The sequence below is a fragment of the Melopsittacus undulatus genome, chromosome 10 (assembly GCF_012275295.1).
Source record: "Melopsittacus undulatus isolate bMelUnd1 chromosome 10, bMelUnd1.mat.Z, whole genome shotgun sequence".
NCBI classification, from domain to species: Eukaryota; Metazoa; Chordata; class Aves; order Psittaciformes; family Psittaculidae; genus Melopsittacus; species Melopsittacus undulatus.
The window spans coordinates 32,917,722-32,945,652 of NC_047536.1; the positions used below are offsets into that span (position 1 = coordinate 32,917,722).

Consider the following 27,931-nt stretch of genomic DNA (forward strand, 5'->3'; position numbering starts at 1 on the left):
AAACATCCTCTGCAGCAACCTGTGAAACCCTCCCGCAGCCACCACGTGTGCTGAGAGCAAACACCTCCGTTATTCAATCACAACACCTCTCAAATTAAGCTTAATTCAGGAGTCGCCATAAAGGGTGATTGTAACACAGGAAGAGATGTGAAAGTAGGGGGAAAAAATGAAAATGACATCAAACTTGCTAAATATGTATTGTTTATTAAGGCTTGTATTCTCCTAGAGGAAAAAGTTAATCTGATGCTGTCCATTACCCCTTACAGGCAGTAACAGTCCAGAGACAGAGTTATACGTTCTAAATACAAGTCTAAATGATACAGATTAAACTTTCATTTAAATTGGAGGTCCTTTTGGAGTAAATAGTATTCAGAAGATACTTGCTTTCTAATATAGTAAAAGATCCTCTACAATAAACACGTGCAGATTCAGTGTGCTAGAGCAGCGGACATGAGCACCATTTCCATGCTTAACTGGAACTCCAGTTGGTGACAGGTTCTCCGACGGTCCCCTCACTCCACAAAAACATGACAGCAAATTCAGTTTCTTAAAACAGGTTTTTTTACTCATCCAACAGAAAAAAAAAATAATAATAATAAAAAAAATTAGACATACACACTGTCAATTTTAAACATCTGAGGCATAATCCATCATAGTATCCGTACTATTAGTTCCTACGTTAAAGCTCAGCATTATTGGTATAAAAAAAAACCCTTTAAATGGCATTAGGATTTGGGGAGGGTGGGAGGGAATAATGAAGGGAAGGATTAAAAATGATCTGCAATTAACTAAGAACACCTGAAAGCTGAAACAGGTTTCAACACATTGTCCAAACCCCCTGCAATGTTGAGAGCATCACATCATTATTTCATTAAGCTACAAAAACCGTAAAGCAGAAGGATGGCGGAGAGAAAGCGTCGCGCTCCCCCTCAGCAGGATATGGTAGAACGAATGCACACTGAAGCACTGGTTAACAGAATGGGGAAGGGGAATCTTTTCCAGAGAAACAATTTCACTGACAATTTGAATTTGCTACTAGACAAGAAAAACCCAACGTGGTGCATTAGCCATTTGTCCAAGTGTAATTGTACAGGTAAAGAAAGAGGCAGAGCTGCTGCACAGAGTGAGCTGAAAGGGAGGCCTTTCAGGTCACAGGTCAGGAGTGCAGTATCCTAAAAAGGTTCCTTTTCAATGATAAAAATCTATGCATTGTTTCTTCTGCCATGAAGAAAAAGAGGGTTTGGGAGGAGGAGGATAAAGGCAGATTTGTCATGTATTCTCCATAATCTCTATATCTGGCTAGGAACATAATTTGTGCCAAAATGAAGTCTTTGGGAAGCATTGACACTTGAGTATGCTCATGTTTAGGTCCACATTAGGTTCATATAACTGTTTTTACCAACTTAAAAAAATAAAAAACAGACACACTTTTATTCATGATTTCTACAGAATTTTACATAGAGAAAAAAAAAGATACAAATTAATGCAGATCCACTTGGGCAAAAATAAACTACAATGTACTTAAAGATGCGACAACTTAATTTCCCCTGCACGAGAAGATATATTGGAGCTGAAAGCTTTAGTTGTCCTGATGCCAGGATACAGCACCAGTAGACTTAATTTTGTTTCTCATAGTCGAATTTAGTCTCAGTTCTAGTATATATATCAAAGTGTATGTGTTTATTCTTATTGTTTGTTTCGATTCTGACGTTCCTGCAAAGAGAAGAAAAGTTAGAAGTTAAGATTTGAGTCAAATGAGCAAGCAAAAAGCTCTTAATGTAACAGCACTAACATGATCCCAGATAATTATAATATATATAATTATACACTTTAAATCATTGCTGCTATGCTTTAGAAATACCTTGTATATACCTGACACACCCCAGGACTTGATAACTTTAATATTAAGTGCAGCTTCAAGCAGAGCAGCTGAAGGAATACCTGCACAGACATTTCAAACTGACAGCACATGAAGGTCACAGTAAGAAAAGTGTGGAACATCAGCACTTCCAAATGGAACAGGAACTGCAATTTTCTACTTTTTGGACTAATTTAATTACTGCAGCTGCAGCACAACCAATGCACCAGCAGAAAGGAGATGGTAGACTGGTGAACTCCACAGAACTGCTGTGATTTTGAAGCACCCGTATGACATTGGAGTTTAGTCCCATTCAATAAAAGCAGGGATTTATGCTCTCAAGAAATTCTGTTCCTAATTCTCCCTACCTATTCAGCTATTCTGGGAGGCTCTGCAAAACACTTAAGACAGGGGAAAAACCAAAAGTGCATCAGGTGGATGTGAAGAAAAGTGATGCGCTTATGCATGGTCTGATAAAAACCAGCACAGCTTGACTGAACCCTAAAAGCATTCCAGTCTGGAAGGCAGGAAGCTCTTGGAAGTCTCTCCAAGTTCCTGCTAACCCCAAAACCTGAAGACAGATAAAGCTCACCTCAGGCATACGGACAGGGATCCCTTGTCTGTGGTAAGTCTTCATCTGAGCAGCAAGCAGCCATGCCCCTGCTCAGAGCTGTAGCAGCCCCTGCACAGGGCTTACACTGATGTGTTGAGGAACATGTTACCAGAACAGGAGCCCCATAAATTGCAGAAGGCACCAAGACAAGCTCAGTAAATTATGCTGCCCTGTCTTTAGCCAGTGTGTTTTCTAGCTAAGACACCATGCAGACTGATTAGAAAGGGTTCAGCCTCACTGCTTTCCACATCATCCCAAAGGGGTTCCAAACACACTGTATAGTGCAAAAGCCACTCTGTGCACTGCACTGGAATGCACCAGCATGGCACTAAATCCTATTTCAAGGAAGAAAACTGTGGAACAGCCAAGGCATAAACCACAGTCAACTCCTAAACTACCACCTTCAGGTTTCACCTGGACTCTTTCTGTGGCAGTGGAAAGCTTAGCTGCAAATGTATCAAACACGATACAGGTAAGAGGCTGTGTTTGGTGCTTCAGCTGGTCACACTGTAGTATCAGAAGAGTTAATAATGGACTGCATTGATTTCTGCCTCCAGCAGAATAACAGTAATTTTATTATGAAAACTGAAATATGAAGTCACCAAAGTCTAGCAGAAATTCTTAATCTCTGATTTGAGATAGAAATGGTTGTTTTACCAAATCAACAAGTAGACCATGTGAAGTGCTATAATTTGCTTTGAAAAATCTACATTCCTCCTTATCTTTTAACTACTGACTTATGATGAGCTGCCAATAAAAGTCCTATCTTAGTGACAGAGTATCAGAACATAGTAGGAGGTGTATGTTCTTAGTGAAAAAGAGCTTATGGCTGCCTGGTACCAACCCCATTTTCAGGCTTCTAATAAAGTACTTGTTCCATCCTACTTCTATTTCTAAGGTGGCAAATGTTCCTCTGCTTCACTGCCCATCAGCCCCTTCTTTCCCATTGCCACCTCCCATAACATTTCTGTGTGGTCATTTGCTGACCCTCAGAATTCCACTTTCTTTAAAAAAATCCAAGTTTTCCACTCTCCTGGACTAGTCCCACATAACCAGAAGACAGACTGGCACTGAGACTTCTACCTGGTACCTAGAAGGTATGTTCATGGCATTCAGAGACTCAGCTCAGGCTTTGTAAGTCAGTAAAAAGTGCTATTTATTAAGCAGGTTATCAAGCAGTTCCTCCTGCCTTGCTCCTTGTTTCACTCTCAAGGGCTAATCTGAGTCTTCCTTTTAAAGTGCCTGAACACATATAAACTGACAGGGAGGAAACTGATGCAACAACTCCTCGTGCTCTTGAAAGAGCACGGCTGCTTTTCAGAAGCTGCAACTCTCATTCTCTTCCTTACTGCTATTTAGCACTACTGCAAGCAATAACAGTTTTATAAGCAACTAACAAAGTTGTGTTCATTTTGGTTCTGAAGATCCACCCTGAGCTTTCACAGTTTCTCCTCTCCAGGGGAATTCTGGCATCTCACAGTGCTGTACACCTCTCCTTCATGACATTAGTGTTTGTAGGCTTCAGATACAGGAAAAATGGGGTTTCACACAACCTGCAGAAGCTTCCGTTTGTGCAGACACTCATCCCTGTCAAGCTCCCCTGCCCTTCACCTCAGTCTGAGGCAGTGGTTAACTTTCCTACTAAACTTTATTTGTTAAGGTCAGTGGGATGAAAGCATTCATCTTCTGACATAAAGTGTTTTATTTATATCAGGAAACACAATTAGTATTAACCTGAAGATAGAAATGGTTTTTAACTCCAGTTTTGGAGGAAGGACACATTCTACCCTCACAAGTTCTGCAGCAGTGAATGTGCTCACAGAAAGCACACTGAGACGGAATACTCAGCACTAGAAGAAAATTAGTAATTCTAAGTGCCAACACATACTAGCTAACACTTTACAACATTTAATCACCCAAAAGGAAAAATGATAAATGTGGTGAGTCAAGAGCCTTCCAAGATAAGACCATGCAGCTCTTCCAATACTACACCATGTGTAAAACTTGGAACAGCAAGTGCCTTGCCACAGACCAGAGGTGGCAGCAGCAGCCCAGTCCTGTTAGCTGTGACAGGTTAAATACAGACCTATGCAGATGAGCTATGGACAGTACATCAGCCCATCTGTCCCACCACAGGAGATGCAAACTAAAGCCACCAAAACCTGCAACAAATTTCTTTTCCAAGCATGCCTCTAGGAAATGTGAGGAATTAATGACACATTTACTGTGTTTGCTTTTTAAAGCTTTCTCACACACCTTACAACTTGTTTTATGTTTGAAGAGCACGAGTCTTTATCACAGAGGTTGCTCACTTTGTGGACACTGCAGTGGCCCTGGAAACTGCCTGAGGAGGGTCAGCAGAGATTTCATGCCACTATTTGCTATTTCATTCCAGACACAGCATCCTTCTATCACTCCCTTCCCAAGTTCTGGGTCACCAGAGTGGGCTCAAATAGTTTATTAAGATGGCAAATCAAAAGCTGGATTTAACATCCCAACATGACCAAATCTTCCCACAATTCAAGGTGATGACACAGCCCTTAAGCAATGCTCTTAACACTGATGAATCTTTGGCACTTGAATGAATTTCCTCCAGCGTTATTCCTGCCAAATCCTCATTTGACGACCTGGTGTTAACAGGATTCCCAGATCAGTAAACTCGGAGAGCACACACTGGAGTTTCACTCTGCTCACTTTAGTTAAGGAAACACTGGTTAGCAACAAATAACCATTTTAAGAGGAGAACTGAAATGCTGGTGGCTCACACTGTACAGATTATATGAAGTTATTCTTCCTACTAAGGGTGTGTAAATAAAATCAAAGCATTCAAGCTCTCCATGGGCAGGTTTTGAAGAATTCTGGCCCTTTGTAATTACAAGGAGTGAAATGGAAGAACAAAATTTCAACAAGGAACTTTACAGCTAACCAGAGCATAATGAATAAAAGACCACAGCAACTTAAAGCCCAATTCAGATGGGACTTCTAGAGTTAACCATCTGAAAATGTCACTTAGGTCATAAAATACCTTAAAGTTATTGTCATAGCAAGGTGCACTTTGTTTAAGAGGAAGGTTTCAACTTCAGAGCACAAACTTCTCACCAAGAAGGAATTTAAGCATGCGAATATCCTGTAGAAAACCTCTTTCAGTCATCAGCTGGACTCTAGAATTCATTTAGCTGATGAAGCAGAAAACAGTATCTCTCCAGACAATAGTTTTATAGACTGCAACCTGACAAGCAGCATCTTATTTTACACTCCCTCAGTGTTGAACTGCTTCACCTCTCTGGCACTATGACCCTCCTCAGTGTACTTCCATCACCTGCGTATTGCTCTCGTTTCTAAGCTGTTGGGAGGGATCTAAGAAACGTTACATTATTCTGAATGATTTACACAGGGTAGAGCCTCAGTTTTAAACAAGGCAGAAAAAAAAGGTGCATTTTTTCTGCTGCTCCTGCAATAAAGGAGTGAGCTGGGTAAGAGCATTGTGTCAGCACTTGAACTGAAAGTGGGAAATCATGTATGTTGGAACAACCCAGAACAGGATCAGCCCAATAGCTGAACATCAGCCCTGAGATACTACAAAGGCAATTTGGAGTTAACTGTTCAAGACTAGATCTATTGTCACCTTCTCAGTACTCTCACTCCTTAAACATGCGCATTACTCTCCCCTCCAGACTTGGCAGCCAATCACAGGAAGACTCAGCATTAAAAACCCCAAAACAATCACACCACACACACTGTAACCATCAGACAAACAAACCCAGGCCTTGGCTTGAGATTCTCACCTATGGAAGGGAACACCTCTCTCAGATACAGGTTGCATTGCACATTGTCTACTGAAGGAATGAAGTATTGAAGCAAAAAGGTTTCAGCTGCTGGTAGCCCATAGGGAGTACACAAGAAAAGCTACAAATCTGAAGCTCTCCTGCCCTGATGAGGTACTGTATGTGCAGCACAACAGAGCTGGGAGAAGCTGAGCTAAAAAGTACCTAAGACACTGATCTCCTCATCTCTTGTAATTTAAGGGTATGTTCCACAAAGACATTTTAATTTATCTCACTTCTAAATGGCAATAAAACCTTCCAAATCGCAACTTCAATTTCAGCTCCAGCAACATGCATTAAGTCTTTGCTTAAGCAGTGTGAACTGCACTAAATTAGCCTGTCAAATAAAGCAACTCAAAGTGTTACTTAGCTAGCAGCTACACATCCTAACACCTATTATTTTGTCACTCCATTACTTCTAGACTGCCTAATTAGAGAAAGGCATTCTCGAAACTGAGGTCATGGGATGGATAGGGACAGATGGCAGACTTAAGAGCCATGGAAGTATATATAAAGTTTTTACTACAGTTTCCCAGTTACTGCCCAAATTTCTCTTACTGCATCTTCAGTCTAAACTTTAAGAATTAGCAGACAGACTGGACCTGGGAAATTAAAACCTTTATTTACCCAAATAATAATATACATTACTTCAGAAGCAGAAACACAATCTGTCTAGCACTACTGCAGTTTTATGCAACTCTTTCTTTTTCAGAGATCAACTGAACAGATCAGGCTTCTTGCTCTTAAAGGTGACGTAAATCATCAAATCACTGAAGCAAACTGCAAATACCAATAGAGCTATCAATTCTGACAGCCTAGTTCCAGTCAAAACAGTGTGAAAACACTTCATATTTAAGACAAAAAACTAAATGACAATCTGGCAGAATCCAGTTGTGAAACAGAAACTATTTCCTACTTTATTAACCATTTCAAGATAAAAAAAATACATCCAACCCCCAAAACCTGGATATAACAGCCCTTAACTGCATTACTGCTTTGAAACTCCTTCACTATGAAACTGTTACAGACAAATAAGCATCAGTTTGTTTCTGGTGGTGTTAAACACACATAAAGCCATCGAGCTGAGATGTATTAAAAGCAGTCTGAATTCCTACTTACATTTTTTCCACCATAACAGCCTTCACATTTCATTTGCCCCATATCTGTGTATAAAAAACGTTTTAAGAAGTTTACCTTCCGCACCACCTCCTCCTCTTCCTGGCGCTTCTCATAATGAGAAAAGTCATCAAAGATGGAGGTCGTGTGCTTGTAAGTAGCAATAATTTTAAGCACTTGTTTTGCTTTTTCTAAGGGCACCTCCTGTGTATCACGGGAGTTTGTAACGGGTTTGTTGTCATTGTTCTCCAGCCTGATGTGTCGGAGCTGGTTGTTGGGCACATCCTTCACAAAGATCCACTTGACATCAAATTTCCCCTTCCACTTGTCCTGAGACCAGACACCTGCACTGGTGCCATAGTCCACAGGTGATTTCATCTCTGCTACTCCACAGAAGTGTCCACTGCCATTGACACTGAATAGCAAGTAGACTGGACCCTTGCTATTCATGGACCGAAAAGCACTGTCCAGGCGTTTGTTGCCATGTTCCGTACTACACCAAATAGAATACTTAATGGAACGATGAATATCATCCTCTGAATAGCTCTTTATTATGAACACACGTCCATTTTTAAGGTTCCATTCAAAATCTTTAGGGTTATAGCTGTGAGCAGCTTTCAGTTTTTCAAGCACAGGATGGGACTCGCCACTTGGAACAGGGTTAGGCTGGGTACTCCCAGTTGAGCTGCTGTCGTTACCAGTTCCTCCACTTTGGCCAAAAGCTGCATTCCTGTTGCGAGGAGCTACCCAGCGATTCTGGGGTGGCTGCTGAGGGGTCTGATACTGTGGCTGAGTCAATGGAGGAGGTTGAGTTGGAACAGGCTGAACTATCGGTTGCTGTGGCTGTGGAACAGACTGAGGAGAAGGTATCTGTTGGGGGGCAGGAACTTTTGCCACAGGACCCTTATTGTCCCAAGTACCTATGTCCATATTATGCTTTATAGGTGGAGGAGGCAACGCTCCTCCGATTACAGGTCCAGATTTTGTTTTCATTTTAGGCTGTGGTTTTGCAGGCTTGCTGGCAATAGCAGCCCAAGAGGTTGGTTTAGATACTGGCAAGTTTACATTAGATCCACCGTTACCAGAGAGGGCACCAGTCATCCCGGCACTGTTGACAACAGAACCTACTGTTTTCACTGCTGAAGTTGTAACGTCGCCACCAATCTTAAGTCCAACCATTCCCTGTTCAATACTGTTCATTCCAGGAGCTTTATTTAATGTGTCATTATGAAATCCTGTTTGTCCATCCACAATGGTACCACCCAGTGAACTAGGTGGGTAGCTGTAACTGCTCCCATAGGCTGAGCTTTGAGTCTGCTGTCCTTGGGATCCGCTTGTTCCCCAAGCTGAGAAGGCAGGATTTTCAGGGAAAAAGTTAAACCGGTGTTGATAGATGTTGTTTCCCAGACCCCCAGGCTGTCCAAAAACAGCATCATGCATAAAATGATGATCTCCATTACTGAGCTGTCCATAGGTGGTGAGATATGGGATAGGAGGATCTCCTCCTGTAGACCATGGTGCTTCACTGAGAGAATAAGGGAACCCAATAGATGGTGGATAATAACTGGACAGATAAGGATCAGTCATTGATGGATAGCTACTGTTCTGTTAAAGAAAAAAAACAAAGGTAACTTCAGATATAAACCCCCCTTTATTTATAAACAGCCACAATACTCTTCATCACCAAACAGAAAATAGAGTCAAGGTAATTTAACTTCTAATTACAGGTATTAGGTCACACTCCAGGAAAGCTGCAGTATCTGGCCATTTATAATACACCCCCAATGAGGTTAGTGTTTGAGATTCTAGCATCATGTAAGCTCAGTGACATTACTAAGGTTATTTAGTGGCTGCCTCTAGAATTGTTAAATTTACCAATACCCCCAAACGTTTCAAGGAACTTCTATAACACTGTATTTTGTGTTTCAAAGCACTAAGGATATCCAGCATTCCTATACTGCCACATGGAAGAAGCCTTAGATTAAACTACTTAAGCATGACAACACATGTAATAGAAAATATTATTACAGGCCACACTATGGGATTTTTAGGGGGCAACAGTCCCCAGCAAGCGAAACATTCCTGAAGTAAACCATGCACAGGCTACTTCTGACAGAGACAGGATCACAGTGGGATCACACACACTAAGCAGACCCAACAACTACAAACTTAAGGTGACTAGAAACAAACAGATGTGAATTACAGCATGTGCTCTATGCCACCCAAACTGTTTGAGCAAGGCCCCATTCAGCCTTCTGCAAAAGTCTCTTCCTCCCTCAGCAGTAAAGTTATAAACATGCAAAACTGTTCCTGACTGTCCTTTCAAACAGCCCGTCTTTGACACTCTATGAAATAAGAGACTTGAACAGTTATAAACCAGCAAATCCCCCTCTGCAATTCCAGCATTTTCTCCCTTTCAACTGTTTCTTACACCAAGCTGAGCAGCTTTTCTTTCCTCTCTGCATCTTCTGCTGACACCTGATTTTTGAAGCATTCCATATGTTTCTTATATTCAACTATGCAAAAGAACAAATACAGAATATCCTAAAATGGGGTTTGTTCCTCTTTAAATAAACCTGAAGCACATATATACTGGAGACCTTCCAAACTGACACTCTAACTGTAATTACCAGTGAGGGGGAGGGAAGGTCAACAACTCCTGTGAGTCAAACAGCAGCTACCCTTTCCTTACTCATGGAGAAAGGATTATTTGAAGAGGAGGAACTAAGATTCCTTTCAAACTGCAAAATTTCAAACATGAGGAAAAAAACAAAAAGATCTCTGCCAAATCAGGAAAACTGCATTGGAATTTTGATATTTTTTCCAAAAATCAGATTATTTCTCAACTCCTTCAAAAAAAATTAAGTAAAAACCCCTCCTTGCTGCAGATCAGCACAATAGCCAACTGAGTCATTTCCACTGCTCATTTCTCATGGACTCCCTTCTGTGACACCCTAAAGCCAGATCAGTTCAAGATCTTTACTTTCCATATCCAGAATGACACCATCAATTGCCTCCATCACAGACAGCACTGCAAGCACTTGAGATTTAAACAGCCTGAATCCAGTTATTGATTCAAACCTCTGCCACTGTTCATGTGCCTTTATTTACGTGCAAATTCTATCCTTAACAAGAGGTACAAAATCCACCTTTCTATGAGAAGATCCTTTGAAACACATTCAATTTTCTGACAGTCCCCAGTTAAATAAGCCATATTTAAAATAGGAAAACATTTCTCTGAAAGACTTTAGAGATTGTTGCATGTTATGTCTTGATATCTTTAATATCAGAAAGATGCAAAATGAAAAACAGGTAACAGAGAGGAGAAATAAGTAGTTTTGTGGATTTTATGTTCATATATTCTATAGATTTAAGACCCCAAAAGAACAAGCTTAGAGAAGGCAGGTGTTTTCTCCTAGAGTATCACCGCAAAGGATTCCAGATGATTCCTGAGACTGTCACCTCCTGCCACACAACCTGTAAAGTTTCCACAAGGATTCTAACAGGATTAAAGGAAAGTTGCAGCAGACATGCTTACAGAACAGTCCATCTCTTCTGACTGGCTTTATGCCAGGGTGTGTAAAAAGAAACCTGACAGAACTCCTTCACTGCAACAGTAGGACATTTCCTTCAACAAACTTATCCTTGACCTTCCTGCACCCTTCTGCATTTCTGTTGTTGCTTAATTATAGAGAGACAACACAACAAGCCACTCCAACTATTCTGTTATAAGGAAGGGAATCCTCCTTTCTCCCAAAGTATGCTACTCACTAGTAATTCCCTGTTCCTTATCAGCAACCTTTTGGCTCTGGATGATATTACACGTGGGATGCTGTCCTGTTTTGAACAGAACTCTGTATACAAATACTCCACTCTGTTCCCTCTGCACTTAAAATTGCTTTTGGATCTGTATTAATTACTGCTCCTTGGATACCAGAGCTTTTATGGGAAGAAAAGTCATCATCACTATTGAGGAGCAGTTTCCAGCAGAAAGACAGAAGAATATTACATTTTATTGCATTATGTAACAAGTTCAATATTCATTCTAGAGACTAACCTTTATTTCTAAAAACTGAAATTAACACAAGATTACCAGCCTACATTTGATTCTTGACATCAACCATATTGTTAAGAACCTTTTTATTTCTTATGTACTTTGTTTTAATATCCAGTTGTTTTCCAATCTTTTTTTGTAAGTCACTTCTATTTTCCAGTAGTTTTAAAGGGCTGAATAAATGACTGAGTAACTAGACCAGGCTTTGTTCAGAACCATGGTTGTCTTCAGTACAAAAAATTCACAGTCCCAATTAATGCAACTGTCACTTTCCACTTGGAAGACAACCTACACAATTGTTTCTTGTAGCATGTGTTCTATGATACTGTTTCTATGCCAGTGCCTGACTGCAGCGCAAATGCAGCGGTCAGTGGAGCTACACTTTCATGTAAGAAAACTTCATTAGAATCATGGAATTTCTTAGAGTCAGGGCAATTTTTCCATTTAAATCTAATAATTGGGCTTGTTGACAAGACAGATTGCTTAGAATTAAACTGTAATTGATGGTTCTACGTTTTTCCTATATGAAGTTTGAGGTTCAGTAGGTTTCACATCAGGAAAACACAGCTTGGTTTTAAGTAATTAAAAACAATTCATATGTGATGAAGTAGAACTGCAATTAGAGAAAGGTGGAAACATCAATTTCTTTCAAAACTAGTTTTGCATTAGAAAAGAAAACTTTACACTCTTTTTTTCCCATAAATATTGTGCTTTTGAATCTGCTACAGCACATTAATTCCAGAGAAGAGAGAATGCTTCCCATTCATTTTAACTGTGTAAGTCTGGAGTCCACGTTTATCCTGCAGATGACTATGAAGCTCAGCTTGGGAGCCAGAACCCACCCAGCAGAGAGGACAGATCATGCTGTCACACACACGTGTCCCAGCCTCCACAGTGTTCTGTCTAAATTGCTTCCAGCATGGAAACAAGCCCAAGTAAGATACTGCACTAAAGTCTGTACCCTGCTATGATCCAAGACAAACTTCTCACCCAGGCCCATCTATCCAATCGCCCTAACAGAAATATTCAGCACACCTTGAAGATAATCAATACACAGAACACCAACTGATCCTGTTTGTTCTGGTGTCTATCTTCACGATTAATCAGTTTCCACCAATAAAACAGAAAAGCACACCACGTGACTCTTTTACCATATAATTTTCTTTTGCAAGCAGGTTCAATGATGCTACCACTATTAATACTGGCATCTCTCAGCATCAGGCTGTATTGTAAGTGCCCCTTTCAAAGCATAATACTTTGACTTTGTGCCAAGAAAAGGCACTTCTGGTAGGTCTCTCTCTGAAATGGTATTTAATACTCGTAAAAGAAAGCTTTTTGCATCTCCAGCTTCTTAACATCTTGTTCACTTTAAAGATGTGAATGTTAAGTCAAAAATTATTTCAGTTAGAAGATATTTTAAATTATAATGCTATTTAAGTCATGGTTGTTGATTTAATGCACATGATAATGAGTTGGATTATAAAGAGTTTACATCACAATGCCTTACTCTTAAAATAACACATCTTTTAATTCTTAAGAGGACATGAAGTAACAACAATATTTGCTGAAGTGTAAAAAGCAAGTGGGACCACTCTACAACCTCCCTAGAAAACAAACTGCAACTGCACTGATTTCTAGATTTATACAAATCAGGAGAGCCCAAAAGCAGAACCTTCAAACTCCCACATGCCATTCCTCTACCACAAAAATATAAGATCAAATAGTCTGTCACAGTCCAACTGTATCAATAACCCACAATTAACAGACACTACTTGGAGCATTAACTTCATTTTCACTTGCAGCCATCTGGATATGCCAAGTACTATTAGCTTTGTGAGCACAAATGCTAGTTTTATTACCAAGTAACACAACATGCTTGTCATTTCTTTTTCCATTTCTATTTAAGGAATTTGCTCCCTCCACACAATCCCATGAATTGAGTGCCAGCAGCATGCCTAAGAAAAAAAAACTGAGTTAAAAATACACTAACCTGATTTGACTGCCCAGAAAGGTAAGGTTCAAAATCGTTGTCATGAACTGTATCCTTCTGATGTAACGAACCATTTTGTACTAGAAAAAAAGGTTACAACATGTTATAACACTGTTTGTAGCATTGCAGTAAAGAGTTCTACCCTGTATTATTTTATGAAAGGCCATATTTCTTCTTCACAGCATGAAGACTCATAAAAAGACCAAGGAATGACATTTGCCCTTCAAACAGTTGCTCTTTATATTATTGCTTACAAATTTGAGTAAATTTAGAGCTAAATAAAATTCTGCAGTCAGAAGTGAACAGACAACTAACTCGTGTGAACTGACTCTGAACAAAAGAAACCATTTTTTACAAAAATCTTGTGAAAATTATTGGGCAATAACATCTATTGTTATTGTCCACAATTAGAACTCTCAACAAACAATTCACAGCTCTGCCAGCATGTGTAAGTCACTGCTTAAGTGAAGTCGGGTAAAATAAGATGAGGTGAGGTTACATTTCATTATTAAATAATGGTTAAGTGCCTCAGCACCCTGACATCTTCAGGAAAATCTGTCTCTGTTTTTTCATGTGCAGAAGAGAGTTACCCATCTACTTCAGCATAAAACCCTGTGTGAGAAGCATGCAATCCCATTACTGAAAGATACACAAAATCGTTGTTGCATCTCTTCAAATCATTTCTTTTGCTTGCTTTACTTAAGGAAATGAGGTCAAACACATGTGACAGTTGCTTTATTTACCTATTTCACAGAGCAGCTGAACTAAACAGGACACTGCAGCAAATGGGATGTTTGGGAATTTACAAGAAACAAGTTGGGAATTGCCCATAATATTGCTACAAAGTTTGTCAGGAGAAGTAGAGGTCAAAGAGTATTTACAAACACTGGCAATAGTGACAAACTTTCTGTAACTGGGGGCAGATGGGTTTTTAATGCAGGTTAAGGCATATTAAAAAGCATTTAAGAGTTGAATACTGTTAGTTGCTAAGTCTAGAGTCACATACCCATTAGCAATCACAGCTAACACTTGGGTTAACACAGGTTAACTGGTGTGTCTTTAAGACACATAGGTCTCTTAGATGACCTGTTATTAAATTTGACTTAAAACGAAGCATCATCATAAGCTTATTATCTTATCAAAGTTAATTATTTACTTTAAATTCCCTAAGTTTGTAGGCTTATATATGACTAGCACATCTACCAATGAACAGCACAGCAGTAAAACAACTGTATTCATACAGCAGGAAGAAACTATGCAAAAGTATGTAAAACTATGTATTTAATATGCATGTCCTTGTGACTCTAGAAATCTATTTTATTTTAAGGAAATTAACAGCTTTATGATGTTTAGCACCAACACAAAGTCCTTCCCACTGTTAGTTCAAGAGCAGTAAGTAGGATGCAATCAAGCTTGTATGAGTAACAGTTCATGTTGGTTTTGAAACAAAGCACAACTTCCCTTGTTCCAGATGTTATCCATATGGACTAAAAGCTGTACCTTACTGCTCACCTACAGGCACCTGCATAATTCATCTATTACAGTAACAATTGAAACGACCAGATCTCAGCGTGATCCTCACCTTTATTATCCTGTCCTTTCGGTCTCTGGGATACCATGGCACACGATTGGGGAAAAGGAAAAGAAAAAAAGAGAATAAATAAAAGTTTACATCAGAAAAAAAGCTTTTATTACCACTACAAAACACAGAGATTTTGAGGTCGGAGGCTCATAAAAACGGCTCACAACACATCAGGGCTTGTTTAAACGGGAGTATGCTCCACGCATCTTTCCTCACTTACAAATGGCCACGGCTTTCTAAAGGCTGTGGGAACGCGCTGCGCCCATGGAGGAACTTTAAGAGGAAGATTCAGGTCCAGTGAAGCCGAGAGGGAGAAGGAAAAGCCTCGCCCAGGCCAAACGCAGGCACCGGCCTGCACGGGAAACCCCCCGCCGCCGGGCGGGGAGGCGGCAGGCCCCGCGCCGCGCCTCGCCACTTACCTGAGGGTCAACGCTTGTGGCAGACATAATTCATGTACAGGGCCGCCGTGGTTCAGCACACAGGGCCGGAGGGGGACGGGGGTGAAGGCAGGGCCGCTCGTCGCGGCGCTCCGGGGCCTGGCGGAGGGGCGGCGGTGCCTCAGCCCTGAGGCGGCGGCCGACGAGGGGAAGGGGCCGGGGCCGAGGGGGAAGGGAAAGGGGCCGCTGGCGCGCTCGCCGCCGCCGCTCGGCGCCTGCTCAGGGTGCCCGGGGGATGGCACCGGTCTCCGCTCCTCCTCTCGCCTACACCCAACCGGGCCCCGTCTCCTCACATGCCCCCGGGGCCGCGCCACCCGGAGCCTTGCCCGCCGCCGCCTCCGAGGCCGCAGCGAGGGACGGAGCCGGAGCCTTCAACTCCAATGGCGCCGGGCTGCGGTGACGTCAGCGCCGAGAGCGCGCGGGGCACGCCGGGAAGGCACGGCCGGGCGCAGGCGGGGGGGGGGGAAGGCGCGCGGAGAGCGGGTGCGCGTGGTGCGCATGCGCGGGTGGGTGATGAGCTGAGGGGATGGGAGGGTGTAGTGGCTGTCGGGGTGTTCGTTCGGGTCTTGAGGGGCTGGAAACGGGTTGCCGAGACCCGGAGCTCGTCGTGAGGGCTCACTGATGGCCGCAGGCGATGAGGGAGGCAGGTCTTCCCCTCACAGTTAACCCGAAGGCGGCGCGGATCGGGCTCTAGGCCCGCGGTAGCTGCGGTTGTTATCTTCTGTCAGAGGGTCTCAAGCAGCCTGGGTGCTGGCAGCACTTTGTGGGGTTAATACCATTTACCTTACGTATAGCTGGTGTTTTGCAGAATTTAAGTGTTATCTTGGACCCGTTAGCAGAGCTCATGTTGATTTCGTCTGGGCCGTGAAGTAGCCTTGTAAGTTTCAGGGAGTCTGATCAGTTTTCCTATGTGCCCCTCTGACAGAGAGGAAATGAACCGGCAGTAAATAAACTGCCCAAGGTGTAACCATCCAGTGCTGCTTTATGCCCAAATTCAATCTGTATCACTTCGAGAGGGCCGGCTTAAGGAGAGATCAGATTAAATGAAAGCAATTACCTTTCATTTCTAGCATTTGAGTTCTGCCTCATTACTGCTTGTATTTCTGCCTCTGTACACACTGGGTTGTTAGGGATTTTATTCATAGAATTATAGGATCACAGAACGGCTTGGATTGGAAGGGACCTTAAAGCTCCTCCAGCTCCAACCCCTGCCACAGGCAGGGACCCCTTCCACTGGAGCAGCTGCTCCAAGCCCCTGTGTCCAACCTGGCCTTGAGCACTGTCAGGGATGGGGCAGCCACAGCTTCTCTGGGCACCCTGTGCCAGCGCCTCAGCACCCTCACAGGGAAGAGCTTCTGCCTAAGGAAATGTTTGGTGTTGAAACGGAAGTCAAGGTTGTTTTGCTTGTACTATGGTAACACCCAGAGGCCTTGTTGTCCTGCTGACTTACAAGCATAGTACGTGACAGTTCATTCAGTGCTCAATGACAGTTTGGTGCACTGGGAGCCTCTTACACCACAACACAAGAAAATATCACTGTAGTGCTTCTCCACAACACTGGTACCTGATGACAGCAGCTCAGTGCAATTTGTAGAACATAATTTCTTTTGACTCCTGCAGTAAAAGGATTTGTAACATCATTCGCATCAATAATATATCGCTGAGATTATCTTTTGACATGTTACATAGGTGTCTGACATCTGCTTGGAGAATGGAAATAATTGTACTTAAATTGGCTGGAAACCTGAATGTTTCTTGGAGGTATCAAAATACCTGCAGAGATTTAGTTTGGTAAGTCCTTTTGGCTTTGAACATACCTCTTGGTTTAGTTTCTTGGCACAAACATGCATTGGTTACAGTTTCTAGGAATGAGCAATATACATATGTATTTGAAAGATGAATCAAAATCAGGCTTTAAACATGTGTATAATACATTGTGTGATTACCTGAGGTAATCAGTTGAGACCCAAACTAGGTTTAGTACCAACTTGTGTGCTGCCTGTATCCAGTTTCATTATTGCATCCACAAGTAACCAGAGTCCTGACCAAAGTAGTTAAGACTCCACCAGTAGTTCCAGAAGTTACAAAGTCTTACTCAGAACATCTCAGTGCTTAATTTGGGGGGTAAAAGTGGCAAATTCTCATCCTCACAAACCATACTAAACAATGCAATCATCCTGTCCTTTAGATGCAGTGAAAAGCAGAGTCTTCCCTGTGTTCACATGTTTAGAGCTTGTTGGTTTGAGTTTGTATTTACTATTCTAATAAAATATGTGAAATGGATTGTTTACTTTTGTCCTTTTCCTGCTCTGTCATCCAGAGAGAAGGAAGAAAGAGGAATGCATTAATCCTCAGCACCTGGGGTGCTTTGTGTGGCTTAGGTAGCAAGTAATAATTGGTTAGTGTTATCTTAATTCTGTTTGCCATATGCTACAGCTCTGGACAAAGCAGATGTGTCCTCTTGAGAGTCCCTGAATGAGCTTAAAGGCTGACATAGAGCAGTGCTTCCAAAACAAATGAGAGAAAAAAACTGAGCAACATGCCTAGGGAGTGGAAGGGAAAGGCTTGTCCTGGGTTCTTGGGTGATGGGCACTGCTCTGAAGTCCATGTGATTGTGTATGTTCACTAGTCTTGATATAGAAACTATGTGACTATGAATCATCCAAGCCATGAGTGTATGTGGGCAGAATGCTAGAACTGGATTTGATTCAGCATCCTAAGGTATAGGGTACAGCCTAATAGCTGTACCCATTATTTTAGAGTCAAAGACAGAGCGTTTCAGGCACATAAATGTATATATGTCTAAGGCTGTTGTTTGGGGAATATCTTTTTCTTTTGCATTAGGAAAATGTGAGTTATTTCTTCTTCCTGGTAACTTTAAAAATGATCACGTCTATCCACTGACAAGAGCACAATCTTTTAGACACAAACCCAGTAAGATGACATATAGATAAGGCAATATTCAGAATTATATCAACCTAACATACTCTTGGAGTGTGACTCTGTAACCTAGGGGATAACACAGGTTTTTGTTTGGTTTTGGCTTTGTTGAGAGAAATAAGGTGGTATGATCTAATATAAGAAAAAGTTACAAGCATCTTTTTCTTCCTTTGCTAACGCACTCTGAAAATTCAGGAATATAGATTTCATGTGTAAATTACAGAATACTCTTTTTGTTTGTTTTGGGTTTTAATTTAGATTTTACAGGGATTTTATGCAGCCCTCTGTTATGAGCAAGGGAGTAAAATCAAACATTGCCATGCTGGAACCATCTCCCTGCTGCACCTCACACCTCCGTGGAATGTAACCAAAGCAAGGAGCCAACACTGATTTCCATCATTTCAGGGTGAAAAACAAAAGCAGACACACATAGTATCTCTTCTCTCTTTTTTTTCATATCATTGACACATTGTGAAAACATAAGAAGTGAAATCATATGCAGAGAGCATGGCTTGTGCACAGATACCAGCTGATACCATCGCTGCGCCTGCTGTGCTTTGCAAGACGACTTCATTGAAAAGCTATAGCAAGGACCTCAACAGAGCAACGACTGATCACGAGGACTCTCCCATGTCTCCTTCTTGATCGTCATCATTGGCAACTCTTTCTTGCTGCTATCATGTAGTTTCCATTAAATTGTAAGGTCTTTGTGAGTCTGTCTTTGCTACTCATTAGAATGCAGGCACCCATTTTTCACTTGTGTTTTGCAGTGTCCTTCACTGTTGTCTTTCTTCCTCATCTGTCAATCTTACTATTGATTATTGATACAGAGACAAACTAAACCTATTCTGAGTCAATTTTCATGGAGAAAACCAGATGATTGCTAGTGTGAGTAGCTCAAGAACAGATCTTTGCCTTTTGTCCAAGCAATATTCAGGCACCCAGGCACATCCCTCTGCAAAGAAACACATTTCAAACTGTAGCAGAATTTTATTGGAAAAATCAGATGTTCCATGTTTCTTGATGGCTGATTTCCCAGCAATTAAAAAGTGGGATGAGCTCCATTAGAGTCATAACAATGTCTGACAAATCCTTCTTTAAAGGTAATTAATGGCTGAATGGTGGAACATCTGCTAGTCTTTTCCCCATGATGTTCACTGGCAAAGGCAAGAAGGGGTAAAAAACCAAATAAAGAGAAAAAATGACCCTTGAAAAAGAAACTCTCAGATTCTTCAGCTCCAAAAGCCAGTTAGAAAAATAAAATGAAACTTGCTTACTACAAACAGCTGCATTTTAGAAAAGCATTGACCAGTTTTCAACCCACTCTACCTTCTGTAGCAGAAAGATTTTGTATCATAAGCTGGACACTGAAATCATGAAGTCATGAACAATCTAAAGCACAGTAATGCCTTGTGGCAGAAACACTTTCATTTTCTTCCTTCCAAGGAACCAGAATGTTACTTTGCTTTTTCTCAAATCACAGCAGGATTTTAAGGGTGGTTCCTCTATTGATTTTTTTTTTTGCATTATCTGCTGTGCTTTGCAGATATTCTTTTGATATGTGCTGTGTTCTGCTCCTGTGGGCTGGTATATTAATAGTATTTGATTTTAAGCACTTTCATGAATCATGTTGCCAGCTACATTTAGCTGTTCCTATTACAATACATAAACCACCACAAGGCAACCGAATGCTATTCCTATCACAATACATAAACCAAAAGCTGTGGTAATGGAGGTCAGAAGAAAAAATTAGGGGAGGAGATTGAAAGATTTGAATCCTTAGGACATCACCTTACAAAACATAGGTCTGTTAGTCACCTGTGCATCAGTTCTGGGAGTATATATGAATAGGTTGTGTATTTACTTCATTTTTCAGGCTTCCTGATTTAATGATTGCCAATGGTTGGAGCAATAAATCATTATTAACGTGTTAAATTTGTCACTATTATTGACAAATCCACTGAGTAAAGCACAAGGAGTAAAATGTTGATAGGTAGTAAAGAGCCGTTTAGATGTACAGCAGCATTCCTTGCAGTAAAAGAACCTTGAGCAGGATGAAAAAGCAAAGTGAGACTTCCTTGCCCTAAGGGAATGACTCTGTGTTTGTCTCTGGTGTGACCAGTCACCTTTTAATGTGTCTCATCATTATTCACTGGGTTGGATCACTGCCCACAGGGATAGGTTTATGGGTGCCCTGGAGTTTTGTGTCAGTGGAGAGCCGATGTGCTCTGCTCCCTCAGGGCTGCGCTGAAGGCAGCTTTCACAGAGACACTCTTCCAGGTTTTATTGTTGAAGAGAACAGTGCCAGCAGCTCTTAGCAGGGCTGCAGAGTGCGGGCGTTGTGCTGCTGCCAGTCAGCGTGAAGGAAGATGAAGGACAACAGACAAGGAAGAGGCAACCAGGAGAGAAAAAGCAAGGCCTCAGATGGGATGATTTTGTCAGCTCTGCTTCAGTCTGAGAGCAATTCTGTCATAAGGCCTGAATGTTTTATTCTAAAAGATGGATCCTAGTCCTCACAGTTGTTCTGAACAAGTAGGAATAGGAATGATGCCATAAATGTCCTTGATATCCAACCATCTTGCACATCAGTTGCAGCAGTGGCAAGGTATAGCATCTCTATTTGCTTTTCCAGCCTCTTTGCCTCTTCGATAATGCCAGCTGGACAGTGGTGTTCCTTGAGCTAAACCACACAGGGCAGCTTCATCCCCTTAGAGCTGTGTAGAACCTCAAGCTTAGAGATGCTGAATTCTGCTGGAGCTTTTCCAGGGACTTCAGTCACTTCAACCCTTTCAAGCTCTTTATAATGCTGCCCCCAGCTATACTCCTTGTATTTATTGATCACTTTCCTTCCAAATCATGCTGATATTAGCAAACATTGATTAATAACATTTACATTTCTTTCTCCTTAGAGTTTCAACTCACTATTTAGTGTTAGTTTCTAGTTATGCCTGGAAGGAACTCAGCAATGTCAAAGTTGCTACATTTCTCAAGCAAGGGCATCATGATGGTGCTGTTGATCATCATTACTGATCAGTCCTGAGCTCCTGGTTGATACTTTCTGATTCCCAAGTGGTTATAAGCAGTATTGCTTGTAAATTGCTTCATAAGATCAGAACTATCAATCACTCTTATCTACTAACAGGTGATTCACAAAAACCCCTCAGCAAAGGCCCCAAACAGCCTCTATAAGAGAGATTTTAACTCTGTATCTTGGATTTTTCAGATCCATTCCTCAAAAACCAATATAGCATTATAAAGCACAGGATCTGTAGAGAAGGAGATAATGTACAATTAAATATAAACTCATTACAGGTAAAAAAGAACCACACTCACTTGTTACAAGACCAAGTTCTGCATATGAGCACTGCCCTCTGCTGCTCAGGGATTTTTGTTAAAACACAGTTAATTAAACAAGTTTCAGTGCTTGTTTTTAATTAAAATGTTGATACAGGTTTGTCTGTGAGAAACCAGCTCTGGAGCTTCTTGTGTTAAACAAAGCCCTTATTTATCACTTCTTGCAAACACAAACCACCTGTGCTCTTGCAGTAGCAAAGCAAACTTGTATTTTGTCAAGATGCATCTTCTGTACTTTTAAGCAATTACAACTTTCAGAACTAATCCTGAAATCCTTCAGTCTGAATTGGGACCTCAAAGAGACAAAGGAATAGAATGATTTTGAGCTGTGAAACTGCAAAAAGCACCTCTTCCCAAAACAAAGGCAAGAGAATTGATCCAAGATACTCCCTGGTGATACCCATTACTAATAATGACATTTGGGCTTCTCAGCCAGTGGAGAATTTCAGCACAGCCTCAACCAATTGGGGAAAACGAAGCACTAGAAATAGCTCTGGGTCAGTTGGGATCCTTTGTGTCCTAGAGAGGTTTAGTGCTTCTCTGAGGAAGAGTGCCTTTTTGCTGAGAGAAGGTGACTTTGGAAGTGTTTTGCTGCTTGGAAGTGCTTTGTGGCTTTTTATTTTTTGCATATTACAGGTAAATATTTTTACTGGTTTTTTTATTGCCTTAATCTTAGGGGTTTGTTGGCATTAGTTTTTGTGTTGCTTTGATGATGCCTTGCTATGTAGGTGCAAGTAATGGATCCTAGAAGAATATTGGTTTCTAGAAGCAGTTTATCTGCTTAAACTATCAGTTTGGTTTGGAGAGCTCTGTTAGCTAAGTTAATGCATGTTCTACAGAGCATGTGAATGCTTTTGGTGCAAGCAAGCCATTGTGTCTTTTTATAAAGATAACTTTTTGTGGTATATTTCTTACTTAAAAAATGCTTGGTTCAGATGTTAAGCTTTTAGGTAAGAAGCCTTCCTTTGTGTTTTTGCTGTGAAGCTTACTCTGATGTCCATTTAGTAAGTGGTAGGGGACTAAGAACTTGGCTGATGAGGTGGAAAGCAGCATTTGTTACAGTTTAACAGCTTTGGTTTTATTAGGGCCTATGATGAGAGCAACACTAAATGCTCTGGAGCTTTACCTGATGAAGTCTCTCTGCTTCTGTGTTCTGAGAGCAAAATTTGCAGTGCAGGCTGAAATATTGCATGTTTCTAAGCTTGCTTAGCTTGCAAATTCTGCTCTGTACTAGAGACTAATGGGTTTTCTTTTCTATATGTTTCTATGCCACTGTCATAGTTCTTGAGTAGCTTTTGTATTAAAGTATGGTTTCTACTATTTTTAGAGTCTTCCTTTCCTATCACTGTGGCTATGATGACAAAAGGAAATCCTAGTTGCTAATGAACTTTTCTTGCTATTTTTCACTGTGAGGGGCATGTGGTTGAGCAAACCTGCTTATAACATCTTGCTAACCATGTAGTAGTACCTGTAGAGGGTGAATTTGTTAACCCTGGCTCTAGGCCTTTCAACTAAAATGCTGTGGAAGTTTTTTCCCTCTCCCTAAATGTACTATAGTACTTAACTAAGAGAAATAGTCCTTCAGAGGTGCTACTGGCTTGAGAGCCACTTAATATCTTTGTGATTACTGCAGAGTAGCTGATATACAGATTAGTTTTTACAGTGTGTCTATTCCATAGAGCTAGTTATAGGTAGTTACCTATTAATTACGTGGTGTACTAGCCTTGAAAGACTTCTTAAGAGTGTGTATCTATATATTTGCCTATTTGATATTTTGTGTCTGTGTGTTTATAATGCTTAGCTCTATAACCAGCACATAGGTAGTGCTTCCTTTGGGTGAGCTGACCTATTGAGTTGAGGGGCAAAGGGATTTTTTTTCAGGGCCCATACTTAAAAAAACTGGGTTTGTTTGCACCTACCACTTAATCACATGTGCAATGATTTCACTGCAGAGGAATTCCTTTGGAGTCATTAGTTAAATTGATCCTGACTGTTGTGTAATTGTATGGCCTTGTGAAAGTGTGTTTACCAGACCTAGGAAGGACTAGAAGCAATAGTTACAGCTTGGTTTATTTGGCTGTTACCTTGAGTAGAATGAGAGTTGAATAACTGCAGTCTGTAAGTTCTTTAATTCATTCTTTCGCACAGAACCAGCACAGGCAGGAAGTGTCTTATCCTTGATTTAAGGACACCTCCTCATAGAAACTGAATTATTTCAGGTTGCATCCTGGAGAATAGGATCTTTCTCTATAGAGCTGTTTCTATATACTCACTGCTTAATGTTCATGAGATCATGAAAAATGTACTGAAACTCTGTGTACTGTTTGGCTTAAAGCTGAACATTGAGATGTGATGTTTGGGTGTGGCTGTTTTCTGCCTTGTTATGACATGTCTTAAACCTGGTTTTGGGTTGGGGGGGAAAGGCAAAGCCTTTTTAATGTTAATTTAAATGCAAAGGAAAGGGCTGGGGATTTATCATGCAGATAGATGCCAGGAGCTGGATTGGCTCAGCTGAGGGGAAGCACAGGTTCTACCCTCTCTGTTCCTGCAAGCATCTCCCCTGCAAGCTGACACAGGGGCTCAGAAAGCTCTGGTCTCTTCCCCTCAGACACTAGTGAGGGCTCAGCAAAAGTTCAGCAGCAAAGTACAGAAGCACCAGACCTCTCATTGGGCTGCAATTCCCAAACAAGCTCAGCTTTGTCAAGACCAGGAGCTTTCTGGAATATGCGTGGGGATGAGAAACAAACAGCACAGGGTGAGTGTTGCCTGACACTGGGAGTCCAGCTGACAGCTCTGGCTTGTCTCCTCCTCTCTTTCAGAACAAGAACATGGGGGACAGGAAACCAGCAAAGGAGCCAGAGCCCAGGACTACTTGCCATCTGTTTAAATGGAGCATGAGGAATGAAGCAAGAAGACTGAGAACTTTTCGGCAGTGGCCAGCAGACTCACCTGTATCCCCTCAAGATCTGGCCAGGGCTGGCTTTTACTATCTTGGTCCAGGAGATGAAGTACGGTGTTTCTGCTGTAGTGGTATCCTGAAGGACTGGGTACCTGGCGATTGCCCAGTAGCAGAGCACCGGAAGTACTTCCCTTCCTGTAAATTCATTCGTGGTGAGCCTGTTGGGAACCAAGGGATGCCTCCTCATCCTCAGGAAGCTGCTGACGCTGTGGATGGGCAGGTTGTCAGCGTTTTGCAGGGGGTGAACAGTGAGGAGGCGGCCGTGCCCCGTGCACCAGAAAACCCAGCAATGGTAGCAGAGGAGACAAGACTATTGACATTTCAGGGCTGCCCACTATACCCTAACGTGAATTATCAGGCACTAGCTAGAGCAGGATTCTTCTACACAGGTAGGTGCTTTGGGAGAATGTGTTCAACTTTGATCCAAGTTAACTTTTGAAGGTGTTACTGTGTTTCGTTGCTCATACAAATACTTGCAAGTATGTGTAGCATAGTTAGAAAGTCCATCCTTCCTTCAGTCTATGCTGCTTCACTTGTTGCCTGTGTAAAATTCACTACTATGTTGACTCCTGTTTGGCTACAGAGGGGTCCACTAGTAAATCAATTCCCTTATAAGCAGGAGTGGAAAAAGTGGCATGTTTTAAAACAGCCCTTTACTGGCAGGAAAATGTGTGTTTTAAGATTTATTGAGCCTATTTGTTACTTGCACTTCTAAAAGGACTTGAAGCACTTGCTTGGTATGTTTTGTGTAAGCTTTGTCTTTAACTGAAGCCTTCTCTTCTCAAAAACCTAAACCTGAAGGTAGTCAGTCCATTTGGCTTTCACTGGCTGCAAGGACCCTGGACTTATAGAAATAACAAAGATCATTTTTTTATGAATAGGCAATACTTACCATATGCATCTGAATATCAATATATCATTGTTTTTATCCTTGAGAAGGCTTTGCTGCTTAGATAACAGGTTTGTAGAAGTGCTTGTCCTTGCACTGACCAGTCAGAGGAAATATTTACAGGACATTAATGCTTGACTGTAATTAAATATTGGGGGAACCCTTCAGTTCTTTGAAAGCTGCTGATATAGTGATATTTCTGTGTGACTTCTATATAGAAGAATATATGTTTGTGTTTACACATCAGTCTGAGATGTGGAAGGAAGTGGCAGGCAGGGTACCTAAACTAAAGATGCCTCAGCAGAAACCAACCTCATCCCAAGCTTGCACTCTTGCTGAAGCACAACAAGCCTGACCCTGGGGACTCATTAGGCAGCAGCAGTGTGACATGGCATTCCTCTGTGGTACCTTGAGCAGGACAACTCTGGAACTGAGCATTTGGGTTAAGCCAAACTGTGCTCAGAGATGAGAGTGTTTAGAAAACCATGTCTGTGATGCAAACTCAGTGGTGGCTTTTACTGATGCTGTTGTTCCATTGCCTTAGAGGCAGGGCATTTGTAGGTAGTGCTTAGCTGTGACTTTAATTGCTTCTGGCTATGCCTGCTGCTGTTTATGGCAGATTGTGGTGAGGAAATGAGTATAGGTATAATTAATTACATTTCTAAATGCAGGCAAGAAGGGATTGGATAGGTCTGTGCGTACATAGGAGCTGTGGGACTCACATGCAGGCTGCCTGTTAGCTTGTGACCCAGCTCTAGAATCCTCTCAACCAGCTGCAGCTCTGGGAGTTCAAACTCATCCGATTTCCTGCCCTATCAACTTGCACAGTGTTGGTGAAGTGTCATGTGCTCATCTGTTCTGTCCTGTAGCCTGTGTTTTGTGTTGAATCTCTCCCCAGGCTCTCATCCAGGGCTAGTGGAGCATACAGCATCTTGGATGTCAAATAATCTCTTGATGTCTCTTTCAGGACAACGTGGTATACTGAAGTGCTTTCACTGTAATGGAAGTGTGAGGATCTGCCAGCTTGAGGCTGATCCTTGGCGGGAGCATGCCAAACGGTTTCCAAGGTAAGTCAGGCTTGGTTGACAAATGTCTCTTGTTGCAAGACCAAAAGATATTCCATGTGTTCCACATGGATTTCTTCCTTCATAAGAAGGGGGGAAATAATGAGCCTCTTACTGTTGCTCTTTATGTGTGGAGTGGGGAAAACCCATGATACGCCATCTTTAATGAATATAGCAGCTTGCTTATAACCTGATGGTACCCTTTGCTTCTAAAATTCAGACTCCTGTTGCTTGAGATATCCTGTACTAATGTGTTTCAATCTTTCTGCTTATAGGTGTGAATTCTTATTGCAGTCAAGGGGGAGAGAGTTTGTTAGCAGTGTTCAGGAGTCCCTCTCTAACACCCAAGTTCCAGTGAGTTAAGGCTTTTATGTGTAGTGGATATGGGGATTTGGTAAATAGGGGGAGTTCTGAACTCATGTTTCTTTTGTGACTATCATTTTCAGACAGATTCCAGGGATCAGACTGCACAAAAAATAATTGCTTTTCAAGGTCAGTGCTGTAATGATATGATGGTATCTTCTGTTCAGTGGTGCAATCCTGCTGCTTCTACCCCCCCACTACTGTGCATTCTGTATACCTGGTGTTTGTGAGATGTTTTGATGTTCTAGAAGCTGTTTCCCTTCATTTCTTAGGCAATGGTCTCAAGCACAAAAGTAAAGCTGCTTGTTCTTGTGAGACCTCTTAGTCTAAGAGAAGCAACATTTATTCTAGATAGTCATGTGATTTTTGGGTGCTTGCCTAACCCTCCTGACTTGTACATGCTCTTGATGTTGTGTCTATTTGTAGTCTTTCACACCACAGCATCTTAAACATCCTTATTGGGAGACCAGGGAACAAGCTAGAGGGTCTGGATGTTCATGAAAGTATTGATCCTGGGGATTATTTGCATTCATCAGTTGTTCCTGGGTATTGAAGTAGGTGAAATTTGGTTTCCATAACTGGAAAACTGATATTCCTCATCCTCTTGAAAACTTCTCCAAGAGGATGAGCTTAAAGAGTGAATCCTTTGAATGGACTGACAGTTGAATTTCCTGCTTCTGTCTCTGTTGATGAGTGGTTGAGCTAGATATGAGGTAGGTCATACTTCAATTGGGATGTTCCACTTCATCTTCATGAAAGCAATTTTGAGACTTATGGGATGTGAAAACAAAGATAAGCCTTCTAGACAGGGGCCAAGCATGGGAGACTTGGTTGATTGGTACAGCAGAATAAACCATCCAAACCTAGTCTCTTGCATTTGAAATTGCT

At 41.5% G+C, this 27,931-nt stretch overlaps 2 protein-coding genes across 2 annotated transcripts; one reads left to right on the forward strand and one right to left on the reverse strand.

Annotated features, from left to right (window-relative positions):
- Positions 1 to 184: 184 nt before the first annotated feature.
- Positions 185 to 15,860, reverse strand: YTHDF1 (YTH N6-methyladenosine RNA binding protein F1). The gene is made up of 5 exons (XM_005146788.2): positions 15,457 to 15,860; positions 15,038 to 15,062; positions 13,456 to 13,535; positions 7,490 to 9,016; positions 185 to 1,713 (listed from the first exon to the last, which is right to left on the reverse strand). Exons 1-5 carry the CDS (start codon positions 15,481 to 15,483, stop codon positions 1,687 to 1,689), a joined length of 1,686 nt encoding a protein of 561 aa, XP_005146845.2. The 5' UTR covers positions 15,484 to 15,860; the 3' UTR covers positions 185 to 1,686.
- BIRC7 (baculoviral IAP repeat containing 7) lies at positions 15,710 to 27,043 on the forward strand. Its single transcript, XM_034066575.1, has 5 exons — positions 15,710 to 15,859; positions 17,236 to 17,265; positions 24,588 to 25,116; positions 26,584 to 26,683; positions 26,956 to 27,043. Exons 1-5 carry the CDS (start codon positions 15,710 to 15,712, stop codon positions 27,041 to 27,043), a joined length of 897 nt encoding a protein of 298 aa, XP_033922466.1.
- Positions 27,044 to 27,931: the final 888 nt, after the last annotated feature.